This window comes from Dipodomys merriami, unplaced genomic scaffold (assembly GCF_024711535.1).
Source record: "Dipodomys merriami isolate MVZ:Mamm:240054 unplaced genomic scaffold, mDipMer1.0.p SCAF_9, whole genome shotgun sequence".
NCBI lineage: Eukaryota > Metazoa > Chordata > Mammalia > Rodentia > Heteromyidae > Dipodomys > Dipodomys merriami.
Window position 1 is genome coordinate 11,305,916 of NW_027206512.1, and position 15,559 is coordinate 11,321,474.

Consider the following 15,559-nt stretch of genomic DNA (forward strand, 5'->3'; position numbering starts at 1 on the left):
TGCGGGTGTTTAAGTATTGGCTTGAGATACCAATTCTCGCCAATGTAGAAAGAAGAAAAATGGAATCTAACTCCAAATCTAATTCTGTTGCAATTTTCTTTTGTCCCTCCCAACATTTTCTTGACTAGCCTACTTTTGCTTTAATATTTCTAACAGAAATGCTTTGCTAATGCTTTGAGGCGGGGCTTTGGCACAGTTGCTTTTGTTTTTTCCGGACTCGGACTTTCTCTCCACATAATGTTGCATCCTGCTCTTTGAAATTCCTACTGAATTTGGAGAAATTATGTCTTGGCATCCAGTGTACTTTCCTGGAACACGATGTGTTGCTGACTACAGCCTGGTCATTCCTCTTGACAACAAGTTTGCTTGTCTCATTTTACTTGAATATTCAAGGGTGAGTAAGAATCGGAGCAGAGAGCCTGGCTTACCACAGTCCATTCTGTGGTTCATGCCGATACTCATTACTTTTATAATACCACTTGTGGATAAATTGATTAGATGAGGGTGAATCACCTGGCTGGCCAATGGCAATTGGAATGATTCTCCACGTGTGACTTTGTTGCACTATTACAAAATGTGGCAGGAGAGACCTGCCCAGTATTCAGTGCCGATGTTCATTTGTAACGCTGTCTTGAGGAGATGAGAGCGAATTGTTCCAGCAGCTCAGCCTGCTCTGCCAACAGTTCAGAGGAGGAGCTGCCAGGGGGACTGGAGACACCTGGGAACCTGCAGCTGGTTTTCACCGTGGTGACAGCCGTGATGATGGGTCTGCTCATGTTCTCTCTGGGCTGCTCTGTGGAGGTCCAGAAACTCTGGTCCCACCTCCGGAGACCCTGGGGCATCGCTGTGGGCCTTCTCTGCCAGTTTGGACTCATGCCTCTGACAGCGTATGTGCTAGCCATCAGCTTCTCTCTGAAACCAATCCAAGCTATCACTGTGCTCATCATGGGGTGCTGCCCTGGGGGAACCATCTCCAATGTTTTCACTTTCTGGGTTGATGGAGATATGGATCTCAGGTAAGTGATGCCTGGAAATGTGTCAGTCTCTCTCTTGGGACTGGTAGTAACTGACATCTTTGCATGCACAATACTTGCAGTCCTTTGGTAGATCCCCGTGGGAAATATCACACACGTTGCAGAAGCTTGGTCAGCCACCAACAGACTTTCTTTCCCGAGCTCCAGGCTGCCTTTGGGTAGCCATCCTCTGCTTTCCTGGCTTCTATGCTCTGAGCAGTGGGAATCTGGTTTGTATGTGAAAATGGAGGTTGGACTCTACCTCACTTGGTGAGCTTTTTCCCAAGCATGAACTCACTCTCATCTGTGCTGACTGACATCATTAACCAAGAGTTCCTAGGACATCCACTGAGAATCCCACAAAGCTGACCTCAGTGATTTGGAGGCTGGTGGTTGTTGGTGAAGGTGGCAAAGGGTATAACCAGAGGGAAGCCCTTGTAGCTTTCATCAGTACATGTTTCCTGAGCATCTATCTTGGGAAATAGTTATTTTGGAAAACTGAACAATGGAGCTGTAGGGGTATCTGATGGACATCCTGCTTTAAGTTGATTGACTTGGGGAGTAGGATTTAAATTGTTCTTTCTGATTCCCTGGCAGATGTTTTGTGCTTCTCATTGGACTTGTACTCATTTTATTTGACCTTATTCCCAGATGTGGAATAAAGAGACATTAAGCCTTTATTTACACTTTAATGAGGATGAATGATTTGCATATTTGGGGAAAGAAAACATGTTTTGATGGGGAAAAAAGCATTTGAGGAAAGAAAGATTGGAAAACAGAAGAGCTAAAAACAACCATTCTAGATTCTTTGCTGAATTACTAATACTCTGTTTTACACTCTCTTCCTCTTCCCCTTTCACCACTCCCCATCAAGGGAACAAACTGCATACACATTTAAATCTTTGTTCCATGTATTTGTCATTTAGTTGAGACTTACTATACAAAAAATGAATGACAGAATCAGAGGGGATGATGAGCTGGGGGCTGATATCACTGAGTGAGATGCAGGTCTGGGTTTCTAGTTTCCTGTGTGTGCTGATGTGTAGAACAGATTTTACCTATCAATTTTAATGTGTTCATACCATTCAGACAAGTAATTAGCATTCATATGTCAGTGTCTTTAGTTGTCTCTTTAGGAGAAATTTGAAAAAAAATTTACTTGATATATTTTGTATCTTATGTCTAAGTATTAATATGCTACCAATTTAAATTCAATGAAGTTGATTATTAACAAAACAAAGAAATGATAAATAGTCTTCACACAAAGTCTACCTATCATTGATAAATGTCTGATCCAGAAACTTTTTGGAAAGTAAAAGGAAACTAAGATTTATTCAGTATCATGCTGAACTATGGGTTAGTTTCTTTTCTGGTTTTCATACTAACCTTGTCAGTGACCTTTTATTAAACTGAATTTTACAGCTGACAAAACTGTGAGTCAGACTGGTTAAGTAGTTTGTCAAATACCACTAAGAAGTATGGCAGAACTCACATTTGAATTCACATCTGTTTTATATCAATCTGCAACTTAGGCATCCCCACGACATCTAGTAACATAACTGTATGTTCTGTTATGTGTAGAAGCATAAATCTTGAAACAATGTTTTGAAACATTTCTGTTCTGGGAAAGGGAATGTTTATTACTTTCATCTCTTACTGGCAATGAATAGAAAGTCTGTGAAAGATAAAGCTCATTTTGCTTCTCTTAACCAATCTATCCTTGTAGCTTTTAACTTTGGTTAGATAAACAGACCAAACTAAATCTAACTAAACAAAAAGAAAATTAGAAAAAACATAAAATTTAGGAAATGAAGTTTTAAACCGTGGACTAGGAAATCTTATCGATTTAAGACATAAAATCTTAATTTTCAGTAAAAGCTTCAGATAGAAAATACAGTATTATTGACTGAAATAATATTCCAGTTATAGATTGCTTCACAATTAATTATGATTAGGAAGCAATCGCTTCCAGGTCCCAGGGCTTTTCATCTTTGCATGGGTTGCTAGGCTGCCAATACTTTTTGTACCCTGTCTTTTTCCAGTGTCCCTCCTCAGGGCAGGCCTTATTTTTGGCCAAATGAAGTATTTTTTTTTAAACTGTTCTCTGAACTTTGTCTCTTGGTTATAATTTTCGAGTATGTGAACAAGGTAGTCTCTGGTGTCAGATTGCCTGTTTTCAAATTCTGACCACATCTCTTTTCTGCAATGGAAATTATAAGCCTTCTGCCGTGGTATTTACTGTGAAGAAAAAAAATGCCCATGTTTAAAGTTACAAGTTTCCTAGTAGCTGAGCGCTGGTGGCTCACACTTGTAATCCTTGCTACTTAAGAAGCAGAGACCTGAGGATTGCAGTTCAAGGCAGGCCCAGGCAAGAAAGCCTGTAAAACTCTTATCTCCACAGAACTATCAAAAATGTCCAAAGTAAAGCTGCTAGCCTTAAGCAAAGAAGCTCAGGGACAGCACCAAAATTCTGAGTTCAAGCCCCAAAACTGGCCCTAAAAAGAAAAAAAAAAAAGTTTCTCATTTTCCCACTACTAAAAGGAGCAGAAATCCCTAAGCCAGTTTGCCCTACTTCCCCAGGTTTTTTCTTACTAACCTGTTAGACACAACTGGTTTACAGTAAAAATGGACAAAGTACTGTTTTAAGTACTGCATGCATTTCCAGCTTTCATCTATCCATATTCTTCACAGACCCTTTAATGCTAACTGGCCTCTTTTGTCTCCTGCAGTCATGATTCTTCCTCAAAACTGTCCTAGAGAGAAATTGGCCTGTATGCTAGAAAAGTCTTTTCCACAGCCTGCCCCTCTGCTGAGTTCAGCTGACTTTGGCTGGGTTTTTGCACATGTTTGGGAGCTGATTAGATGTAGACCAGTGTTGGAAGTTCTTGGCTGAAACAATGAAGTTCTCTTGGGTGCAGGGGCTACTACCTTCCTGCAGGCTAGCTTAGACCTAATCACAGGGTATTAAGAAAGAGGAAGCAATCAAGGTTTCTTTAGGCTGGAGGTTGAACCTACTTGATCATTTCTGCCAAGGCAAATTGCAAGGCCAGCTGATTATGCAGTAGGGGATTCTAATTTGTTTCTTAATGGAGACAAAATGGATGAACTATGAAGTTACATGGCAGAGGGAACAGACAAAGGCGGGGTACTAGAGGCATTTTTCCAAGATCCTGTAATAGAGATGGACAGCTTCTTGCCTTGGAGAAGAGGACTGGAACAGGAAGGCCTGGGGAGAGTGTTGCAGTGAAGTGCACCACTCTGGAAACAGTAGCTGCATTGCTTACTAACGGGGCTGGTTTGGCAGGTTATGCAAATTCTCTCTGCTTCAGTTTCCCTATTTCTAAAACCAGGGGAAGCATACTTCTTTCATTGGTTGTCAGCACTGTCTAACTTAGTAGACCTAAGAGTTAGACTTTCATTTGGTACAGCTGGCTATATGAACTATGGTATGAAACAGGCAAAAAAACTGGGAGTCCTGCCAGGACTCTGTTTTAGTTACTGCTCATGACACAAGTTAGTTGCCCACTGGGGGCATCATTTTCTTTATTTGTAAGACTTGCCAAGGTCTTTTTTTTTGTTGTTGTTGGTGGTGGTTGTGGGGCTTGAACTCTTTTTTTTTGGGGGGGGGTCCGGTCGTGGGGCCTGAACTCTGGGCCTGGGCGCTGTCCCTCAGCTCTTCAGCTTAAGGCTAGCGCTCTACCACTTGAGCCACAGCATCACTTCTGGTTTTCTGAGTGGTTTATTGGAGTTAAGAGTCTTGCGGAGTTTCCTGCCTGGGCTGGCTTTGAATCTCGATCCTCAGATCTCAGCCTCCTTAGTAACTAGGATTACAGGCGTGAGCCACTGAGGCTCAGCTGTCTTTTTTTTGTTGTTGTTCATTTGTTTTTTGTTTTTGGTCCTAGTGCTTGAACTCAGGGGCCTGTGCACTGTCTCTAAGCTTCTTTTGCTCAAGGATAGTGCTGTTCCACTTGAGCCATACCACAGCTCCACTTCCAGATTTTTGGTGGTTGATTGAAGATAAGAGTCTCACAGAGGGGCTGGGAATGTGGCTTAGTTGTAGAGTGCTTGCCTAGCATGCATGAAACCCTGGGTTTGATTCCTCAGTATCAACCACATAAACAGAAAAAAGCCAGAAGTGGTGCTTGGCTCAAGTGGCAGAGTGCTAGCCTTAAGCAAAGGGAAGCTCAAGGACAGTGCCCAGGCCCTGAGTTCAAGCCCCAGAACTGGCCAAAAAAAAAAAAGAGTTGCACAGGCTGGCGTTGAATAGAAACCTCAGATCTCAGCTTCCTGAGTAGGTAGGATTGCAGATGTGAACCATGGGAGCCTGTCTTTCAAGGTCCTTTCTTTATATTGTAAAATAGACAGAACCAAATTTGTCACTTAAGCAAATTTTAAATGTTATCATTCAGTAGTGTTGAGAACATTCATATTGTTGAATAACCATAACAACAGCCATCTGTCTCCAAAACATCTTTATCTGTTTCAACTAAACAATAGCTACACTGGTAACCATTATTCTATTCTCAGTTATGTGAATTCAACTATGCAGGACACCTTATGGAATATTATATATGACATATATCATATGTCATAATATTGATTATATGTGGTTATAATTAATTATATATATATTAACATCACATAACACCTCCAAAGATTAATAGGAGTAATAATTCTGTTAATTTTTCTTTTTCTGCTGAGAGGTTGAACTCAGGGCTCTGAGCTTGCTAGGCAGGTTCTCTACCACTTCAGCCATGTCCCCAGCCATTTATTTATTTATTTTTACTGTTATTGTTGTTTTTGCATTTCCTGGGGCTTGGACTCAGGCCCTGGGCACTTTCTCTGAGCTTTATTTTTATTTATTTATTTATTTATTTTTGCTCAAGGGTAGCACTCTACCACCAAGCTCCACTTTTGGGTTTTTCCTGGTTGATTTAGTTATTTAGGAGTAGGGTCTCATATTTTTTGACATGGCTGAATCATGATTTTCCTGTTTATACTCCCAGTGTAGCTGGGATGACAAGCACTTACCACCATGCTTAGTTTATTAGTTGGGATGGGCTCTCCTGAGATTCTTTGCCCCCACCTCTGGACTGGCCTCCAACAGTGATCCTCCTGCTTGCTACCTTTGTAGTAGCTGAATTAGTGCTGTGAGCCACTGTGCACAACAAAATTTCCTTTCTTTTTAATGATGAAAATATTCCATTACATGTATATATTGTGTTTTAGGTATTGATTCTCTAATGGATGGTTGGGAATAATTGCTTCTACTTTTAACTATTGTGATGAATATAGTATGCAAATATCTGTTTGTGTCTTGACTTTTGGTTGGGTATATACTGAGGTATGGATTTGAGAGTTGCTCTTGAAGTATGAAGTATTTGTGACTATAGGAAAAGAAAGGCAAAATCTCCAGCCAGGTACCTGTGGCTCACACCCATAATCCTAGCTACTGGAGAGACTGAGATCAGAGGATTGTGAGTCAAAGCCAGCCCAGACAGGAAAGTCCATGAGACTCTTATCTCCAATTAACCACTAGAAAACCAGAAGTGGTGCTGTGGCTCAAGTGGTAGAGCACTTGCCTTGAGCTGAAGAGTTCGAGCCCAATGACTGACAATAAATAAATAAATGAATAAATAAATAAATAAATAAATAAACAATCCAAATCGTCTCCTATCCTCTTTTTTGTTTTTTTGGTTGGTTGTGCTGTCCCTCAGCTCTTCAGCTCAAGGCTAGCAGGCTAGCACTCTAACACTTGAGTCATAGTGCCACTTCCAGTTTTGTGGTGGTTTATTGGATATAAGAGTTTTACAGATTTTCCTGCCCGGCCTGGCTTTGAACAATGGTCCTCAGATCTCAGCCTCCTAAGTAGCTAGGATTACAGGTGTGAGCCACTGGCACCTGGCTCCTATCCTCATTTTTTTACCAAAATTTTCTTTCCCCCTTTTCCCCCCTCCCCCTTAGGTGAAGCATGTGATTTGCCTCACCTGGTGGAAGGCATTACAATCATTGTGCTTCTCACCTGACTCGACTCCCAGGTCTGTCAGCTACTTGAGGCTTTTTTATTTTTTCCTATTCAGTAGCTGGGAGTGGTAGGCAATTGACAAATAGCGTGAACACCTGCATGAACATGTTTGTTGCCCTGTGTAACCATAACATCTTCCCTGGAATAGTAATCTGCTTATGAGTACAACTCAGGACAGCTTAGCTTTTGATGTTTATGAAGTCTGCACTTGCCTGAGCTTCTATTTTATCTTTAGCTATAGAGAAAGGATTCTGTCCACACACTGGTGGAGTCTGTAGGAGGTCAGTGGCACCTTCTGACCATTGTATTCCCTTTAAACTTTAAAGATGTCTTTGATACTTTTTTTTTTATTATAAAGGTGACATACAGAGGTGTTATAGTTACATATGTCAGGTAGGTAAAGGTACATTTCTTTTTGGACAATGTCACCCCTTCCCTTACCCTTGGTTCTTATCGAAGACTCTGGAAATTGAACTTCAATTTCGTCATGCCTCTCATGGCCTGCAGAACTGCAGGTCATATGTGCTTAAGGGTTTGGAGACAAAACTGAGATTCAATCCACCAGACCTCACTTAAGTTCCTGTAACAGTACCTTACGATCTCTAGAAGTAATATTGACAAAATTAATTTGAAAATAAAAGAGAAAAAACAAAAACATGAGTATAATACTAGGCTCATAGTACTGTACTCAAAAATGCTTAGTAGCATTGTTGAGAAGCAGCAGATGAAGGTGACATTTGTATGTGGGGATGGAATAGAATCTTAAACTCTTACATGGAATCATTTCTGTGGACATAAGCTGACAATGCTGTCATTTAGTTAGGCCGGCAACTCTTTCTTTTAACAGGGAAGCAAACATATACTTTCATTTTGAAATCAGATTCTGATTTTTTTTTTTTTGGTGCCCATCCTGGGGCTTGAACTTAGGGCCTAGGCATTGTCCTTGAACTCTTGTGCTCAAGATTAGTGCTCTACTGCTTGAGCCACAGTTCTACTTCTGGTTTTTTGGAGCCAGAAAAGATAAGAGATTAAAGCTAATTGGAGATTAGAGTCTCAGACTCCCCTGCCCTCCCCCCACTCACTCCAAACCTCAATCCTCAAATCTCAGCCTCCTGAGTAGCTAGGATTACAGATGTGAGCCGCTAGTGTCCAGCTCAGATCCTGATTTTATGAGCTTGAAATTATGACAATATTTGAATAATTTAAGAGTTAAATTTCAAAACATTACTGGCACTACATTTGAATGGGGCATATATCTGTATCTATGTCTCTATATAATTTTTCTAATTTAAAAGAGATACAAGAGTTACCAGTTTGTCCTGACTTGCTTAAACTATCTCATTATTCTCTATGATAATTTGAGGCGAATGAGCCATACTTCTTAGTACAAGTGGAGTCTTGTTCTATTGAAGCCAGATATTGCCAACAATTTTCTAACATGTGAGTAGTGGAAAGACCTAGTTAGCTACATCCTCTGATTTCATAGCAGTAAAATGAAAGGTGTAACTTTTCACTGTACTTTTTCAGTTTCACTGGTATTGGTCACTATTGGCAGAGCACTATGATCTTCTCTTGTCATCTTTGACCATTATCATGAGTGTCATGACTTGAACAATTAAAGAGGGTGGAAGTGAGAATTTAGGAAGCCAAGATCATACAGTTAGTGTGATACAAATCCTAAGCCTTGCTTCTCACAATTGTGAATCTTAGCCTAGCCACCATTTGAGCCAAAGCTAATCACAGGTGGAAGAAGAGATGACATGGTATACCTCCAAGTTCAGATTAAAGTGATGTAATGTAGAATTCCTTCCAGGACCTGGTACATAGAGAGCCAAGGAATGTAACAGTGTCAGAGATTAAGAATGTAGTCTCACAATTCCTCCCTTTGATGGACATAGTTTTGAAAGCTGCAACAATTTTTTTTCTTCCTTTAATTTAGCCAGGAATCCTATGTACACATCATCATTATTATTACTACTATTGTTATTGTTATTGTGTGTGTGTGTGTGTGTGTGTGTGTGTGTGTGTGTGTGTGTGTGTGTGTGTGTTATCTTGCAGCTTGAACTGGGTGCTGTATGTGAGCCCCAGTGCTCAAAACTAGCACTTTACCACTTGAGCCACAGTTCCATTTCCAGCATGTTATAATTAATTGGCATTAAGAGTCTCAGGAACTTAACTTCCCTGGGCTGGCTTTGAACTATAATCCTCCTATCACAGCATCCCGAGTAGCAAGGATTATAGACTTGAGGCTGGCACCTGGCTTATTTTATTTTTTTGTGGTGCTGAGGATCAAAGCCAGGGCCTCCTATATAGTAGACAAGCACACTCTACTGAGTTATACTCCTATCTACCAACTTTCTCTTTTGGTATTTAGAAAGTTTTCATGATGGGCTGGGAAGGTGGCTCAGTGGTAGAATGCTTGCTTTACATGCATGAGGCCCTGGGTTCCATTCCTCAGCACCACATAAGCAGAAAAAGTCAGAAGTGGAGCTGTGGCTCAAGTGGTAGAGCACGAGCCTTGAGCAGAAGAGCTGAGGGACAGTGTCCAGGCCTAGAGTTCAGGCCCCACAACCAAAAAAAAAAAATTTCATGAGGATTTATCTTGGTATAGCAGGATAGAGTATGGAGGAATGAGGAAACAATGAGAAACATTTCCTGCTCCTCAAACAGAAAGTGGGAGTAAAGATTTAAATATGGTAGCTCTTGTCTGTGTCCTTTATGTTTTAAGAGCTGGAAGAATAATCTTTGTTTTATTTATTTATTTCTTTATTTTTATTGTGAAAATACTGTACAGAGGGGTTGCAATTACATGGGCAAGATAATGAGTACATTTCTTATCAAGCATTGTAGCTTCCTCCTTTGTTTCCCCTTCCCATCCTTTCCCATCCTCCCCTCACCCCCACATCGGATCCTCCTCCCCCCCCCAAAGTTGTAAAGTTTTCGACATAATGACTTGTACATCTCATTGTTGCAATGTACACCCTCATCTTTTAGACAATGGTTTGGGAAAGATGGGTGGAGGTGTTATTGAGACTCACCTGGAAAAGTAGAACAATAACACTTCTTTTTATAAATTTAATTTTATTGTAAAGGTGATGTACAGAAGGGTTACAGTTACATACATAAGGTAACATTTCTTGTCCAAAATTGTTACCCTTTCCCTCATTTTTCTTCCATCTTCTCTTCCCCTCACCTATCCCCCCACTCCCCTGCCAAGTTGTAAATTTATTTCCAATGTGTTTTGTGAGTATTGCTGTTGCATTGGTTCACCCTTTGTCCTTTGTCTCACCATTTCACTTCTTTTTGCCAGACAGTTATCTTCCCAATTCCCCATCTGTTTATCCTTTTAATGAGAAGGCAGAGGCAGAGAGCCCATTATTTTGTCTTCTATTCTATTCAAAAACCAGAAGTGGTGCTATGGCTCAAGTGGTAGAGCTCCAGCCTTGAGCACAAAGAGACTCAGGGGCAGCACCCAGGCCCTGAGTTCAAGCTTCACAACTGACAAAAATTAAAATTAAAAATTAAAAAAAAAGTGTTTTTAAAAAGCAGGGACAACACCCAGGCCTTGACTTCAATCCCCAGGACCTGTACATGCAAAAAAAGAATAACTTAATGTATTCTGTCGGTCATGGGGCTTGAACTCTGGGCCTGAGCGCTGTCCCTCAGCTCTTTAGCTCAAGGCTAGTGCTCTACCACTTGAGCCACAGTGCCACTGAATAACTTAATGTATTCTGATCTGACTGTTGCAACCTATAAACTAAATCTCCTGCCAACCGAATTTGCCCTATGTCGCTTCCTAAAGAAAATAGAAAAATGAGTCAGGCACCAGGGGCTCACACCCGTAATCCTAGCTACTCAGGAGGCAGAGATCTGAGGATCCCAGTTCAAAGCCAGCCTGGGCAGGAAAGTCTGTGAGACTCTTATCTCCAATAAACCACTAGAAACCCAGAAGTGGTGCTGTGGCTCAAGCAATAGAGTGCTCACCTTGAGCTGAAGAGCGCAGGGACAGCGACCAGGCCCAGAGTTCAAGCCACACAACCAAAAAATAAATAAATAAAATAAAATAGAAAAATGACTGGTTAGTTCCCTTTCTAGGTAGGTTCAGCAATCTACCTTCAGCTCAGAAGCCGCTACAGAAAACAGACTATCAAACCCTGGGCTCCAGTGGCTCACACTGAAATCCTAGCTACTCAGGAGGCTGAGATCTGAGGATTGAAGTTCAAAGCCAGCCTGGGCAGGAAACTCTGTGAGACTCTTTTTTTTTTTTTTTTTTTTTTGGGGTCCGGTTGTGGGGTCTGAACTCTGGGCCTAGGCGCTGTCCCTCAGCTCTTCAGCTCAAGGCTAGTGCTCTACCACTTGAGCCACAGCACCACTTCCGGCTTTTTTCTTTTTGCTTATGTGGTGCTGAGGAATCAAACCCAGTGCCTCAGGCATGCAAGGCAAGCGCTCTACCACTGAGCCACCTTCCCAGCCCTGTGAGACTTATCTCCAATAAACCACTCATAAAACTGGAAGTGGTGCTGTTGCTCAAGTGGTAGGATGCTAGCCTTGAGCTTAAGAGGTGAGGGATAGCGCCCAGGCCCAGAGTTCAAGCCCCACGACTGACAAAAAAACAAAAACACATAAAACAACAACAACAAAAAAACAGACTATCAATCCTCTGTACCCCGTTGAATATTAAGAGACCAAAGTCAGTCAGAGAAGAAATGAGACAGGATAGATAAGGGTGGAGAATAAAATAGTGTAGGATTTGTTTCAGAAAAAAATTCTTTTTTTTTTTTTTTTGGTAGGTCGTGGGGCATGAACTCTGGGCCTGGGCGCTGTCCCTCAGCTCTTCAGCTCAAGGCTAGCGCTCTACCACTTGAGCCACAGCGCCACTTCCGGCTTTTTTCTTTTTGCTTATGTGGTGCTGAGGAATCGAACCCAGAGCCTCAGGCATGCAAGGCAAGTGCTCTACCACTGAGCCACCTTCCCAGCCCCAGAAAAAAAATTCTTTATCCATGAACTACAATGGATTTTTTTTGTTTTGTTTTGTTTGCTTGTTTTTGTTTCTGTTTTTTTGTTTGTTTGTTTGTGCTTTTCAGACATTGGAGCTTGAACTCAGGGCCTAGGCATTGTTCCTGAGATTTTTTTTCCCAGTTCTGGGGCTTGAACTCAGGGTCTGGGCACTGTCCCTGAGCTTCTTTTGCTCAAGGGTAGCATTCTACCACTTGAGCCACAGCACCACTTCTGTTTTTTTCTCTGTATGTGGTGCTGAGGAATTGAATCAGAGCTGCAGGCATGCTATGAAGCACTCTACCACTAAACCACATTCCCAGCCCCAAATATTTTTGTGTGTGCAAGGCTAGTGCTCTACCACTTGAACCACAACTCTATTTCCTGCTTTTTGGTCATTAATTAAAGCTAAGAGTCTCACCAACTTTCCTGCCCTGGTTGACTTCAAACCTTGATCATCAGGTCTTAGTCTCTTTAGTAGCTAGGATCATACGTGTAAACCCCAGTGCCCTGCTAGAAAATAGTTTTAAGAAAATATTTTGAATAAATTTGGATATTTAACACATTATAAAGTTGAAAATTCAGTTAGTGGCAAATAATGATTCAGTAAATTAAATTTGCACTCTTACCTCTCAGTACAAAGGTAATAAATTATTCTTATATTTTTATACTATATAAACTATAACTTATGTGTGTGCGTGTGTAGGTCCTGGGGCTTGAACTCAGGGCCCAGGCAATGTCCCTGAACCTCTTTGTGCTCAAAGTGAAAGCTCTACCATTTGAGTCACACTGCCACTTCTGGTTTTTTGGTGCTTAATCGGAGAGAAGAGTCTCATGGACTTTCCTGCCAGGTTTGCTTCAAAAACGTAATCCTCAGATCTGAGCTTCCTGAGTAGCTAAGATTAAAGGTGTGAACCACTGGTGCCTGCTAAGGGACATCTTCTAACATTACAATTTTTTTTTTTTGCCAGTCCTGGGGTTTGAACTCTGGGCCTGGGCTCTGTCCCTGAGCTTCTTTTGCTCAAGGCCAGAGCTCTACCACTTGAGCCACAGTGCCATTTCTGGCTTTTTTGAGTAGCTTATTGGAGATTGCAATCCTCAGATCTCAGTCTCCTGAGTAGCTAGGATTACAGGCATGAGCCACTGTGCCTAGTTTAACAGGACAATTTTAGAAGTTAAACAACTTCTCAAAATATCCACAACGAACTTGGTGAAATGTTTGATTATGTCTGATGACATTTACCTTAACTTTATTTGTTAAAAAAATGATGATGATGATGATGATGATGATGATGATGATGATGATGATGATGATGGAGTTGTACAAAAGGGTTACAATTCCATAAGTCAGGTAATGAGTACAAGGCTTCTTGGAAAATGTCATCTCTTCCTGCACTTTCCCCCATTTTCTCCCTTCTGTTCCTGCCTACAAGTTGCACAGTTCATTTTTGCATAGTGTATATTGAATACAGTGACAGCCTTTATTCACCTTTCCTCCCTCCACTACTCCTTCTCCTCCCCTAAAAACAATTTTAAAAATCCCAAACAAACAAACAACAGCAATAAACCATGTTTAGATTTCCTGGAATTTGTTTTGGTAAGTAGTATTTTAGATGTTTAGAGGAGTTATGCTTTTGGGTTCCTCTTTAAGTGCATTTTCCTTTTGTCAGTGTGTGTGTGTATGTAAATGTGTACAGCCCTTTTTAATTTATTATTTCCAGTTGTATTCTAGATCTAGCTTCCATGAGAGAAAACATTCCATTTGTGTCTTTAAGCTTGGCTTACCTCATTTAACATGATTTGTTCTATGTCATCCATTTCCTTACAAATGACATTAATATTATTCTTTCTAATGAATGAGTAAAATTACATTGGGTATATGTACCACATTTTCTTGATCCACTCAGTTATTATAGGGCATCTGGGCTGTTTCCATGACTTGGTTATTGTGAATAGTGCAACAATGGATTCCTATGAATTAAGCCAGGCACTGGTGGCTCACACCTGTAATCCTAACTACTGAGGAGGTGAGATCTGAAGTTTGAAGTTCAAAGCCAGTCCAAGTGGGAAAATCTGTGAGACTCTGATTTCCAATTAACTACTCCCTCCCCACCCCCAAAGCCCAAAGTGGAGCTGTGGCTGAAATAGTAGAGCACTAGCCTTGAGCCCAAAGAGCTCAGAGACAGCTCCCAGGCCCCGAGTTCATGCCCCAGGACTGGCACAAACAAAAACCAAACATATTTGGGGAAAAAAAACAAAACAGAAATGTTAGGTAGTTTATGGTGCATTAACTTACTTAGTATAATGTAATAAAAAATATAGTTAATTGAGGGGGGAGGGAGGACTTGGGAAGGTGGGGAGGGAAGGGATGGAAGGGAAAAACAAAGGAGGTAACAACGCTTGATAGGAAACGTACTCATTACCTTACTCATGCAACTGTAACCCCTCTGTACAGTATTTTTACAACAAAAATATATACACAAATATGGTTAATTCTGGGTTGGGAAGGTAGCTTAGTGGTAGAGTGCTTGCCTTGCATGCATGAGGCCCTGGGGTTGATCCCTCAGTACCACAGAAGCAGAAAAAGCTGGAAGTGGTGCTGTGGCTCAAGTGGTAGAGTGCTAGCCTTGAGCTGAAGAGCTGAGGGACAGTGCCCAGACCCAGAGTTCAGGCCCCACAACCAACCTATATATATATAGCATATATATACATATATATATATATATATATATAGTTTAAGCCATATTTATATTACTATAACACCTGACATTGGATAATTAATAAGGAACAGATATTTTTTCCTCACAATTATAAAGGCTGGAAATTCAAGAGCAAGGTGTCATCATCTGTTGTTTGATGAGGGACTTCTTGCTGAGTTCTCCCATGGCAGAAGGTAGAAGGGCAAGAAAGAATTGGCTTCTTCTGTCAACATTTTTCCATTCAGTAAGCCTTGATCCATTCAGGAGGGCAGGGCCCTAGCCACACTCAGTCTCCAACACACGATTTGGGGATGTACCCACACCACTGCAGTAATCTACAGTTTTTGAAGACCTTAAACCAAAAGATTTATGATTTTCCAGACACAAGATATTTGCAAATCCTTATGATCTAGTCCATCTGAAATTTTTTTGTAACTCAGCCACAATCTCAAGAACAATGGTTAGCTAAGCTAATTTTCTATTTGAAACCATTCCAGGTTTATTTAACAAGAACCAAGATTCTGTTCAAAGACTTCACTTGTTTTCCAGGTAAAGCTATGCTGACCATTTTGCTTTGGCTCATCCAGTTGGTGATCCCACTTGGCCTCCCCATGATGATAGTGAAGATGGTGTTCCTTGCCTATTTATGGGAGACTTTGACTGAATACCCAATTATCTTCTCTATCTTAACAGATCTCTTCAAATTAATGCTAAATCAATGGGGGCATGGATGAAGTAACAACTATACAATAACATGTTTGAAGGGCACTTGCGTAGCAAGTGTGAGGCCCTAAATTCAATCCCCAGTATTGCACACATACACACAC

General features: G+C 41.0%; 1 protein-coding gene across 1 annotated transcript in view; it reads left to right on the forward strand.

Moving 5' to 3' along the window:
- Positions 1 to 224: 224 nt before the first annotated feature.
- Slc10a6 (solute carrier family 10 member 6) overlaps positions 225 to 15,559 on the forward strand; it is a 37,848-nt gene continuing 22,513 nt past the window's right edge. Inside the window, exon 1 of the mRNA XM_070013022.1 lies at positions 225 to 1,016. Within this exon, the coding sequence (XP_069869123.1) occupies positions 640 to 1,016 (377 nt within the window). The 5' untranslated portion in view covers positions 225 to 639. The remainder of the gene's footprint in view (positions 1,017 to 15,559) is intronic.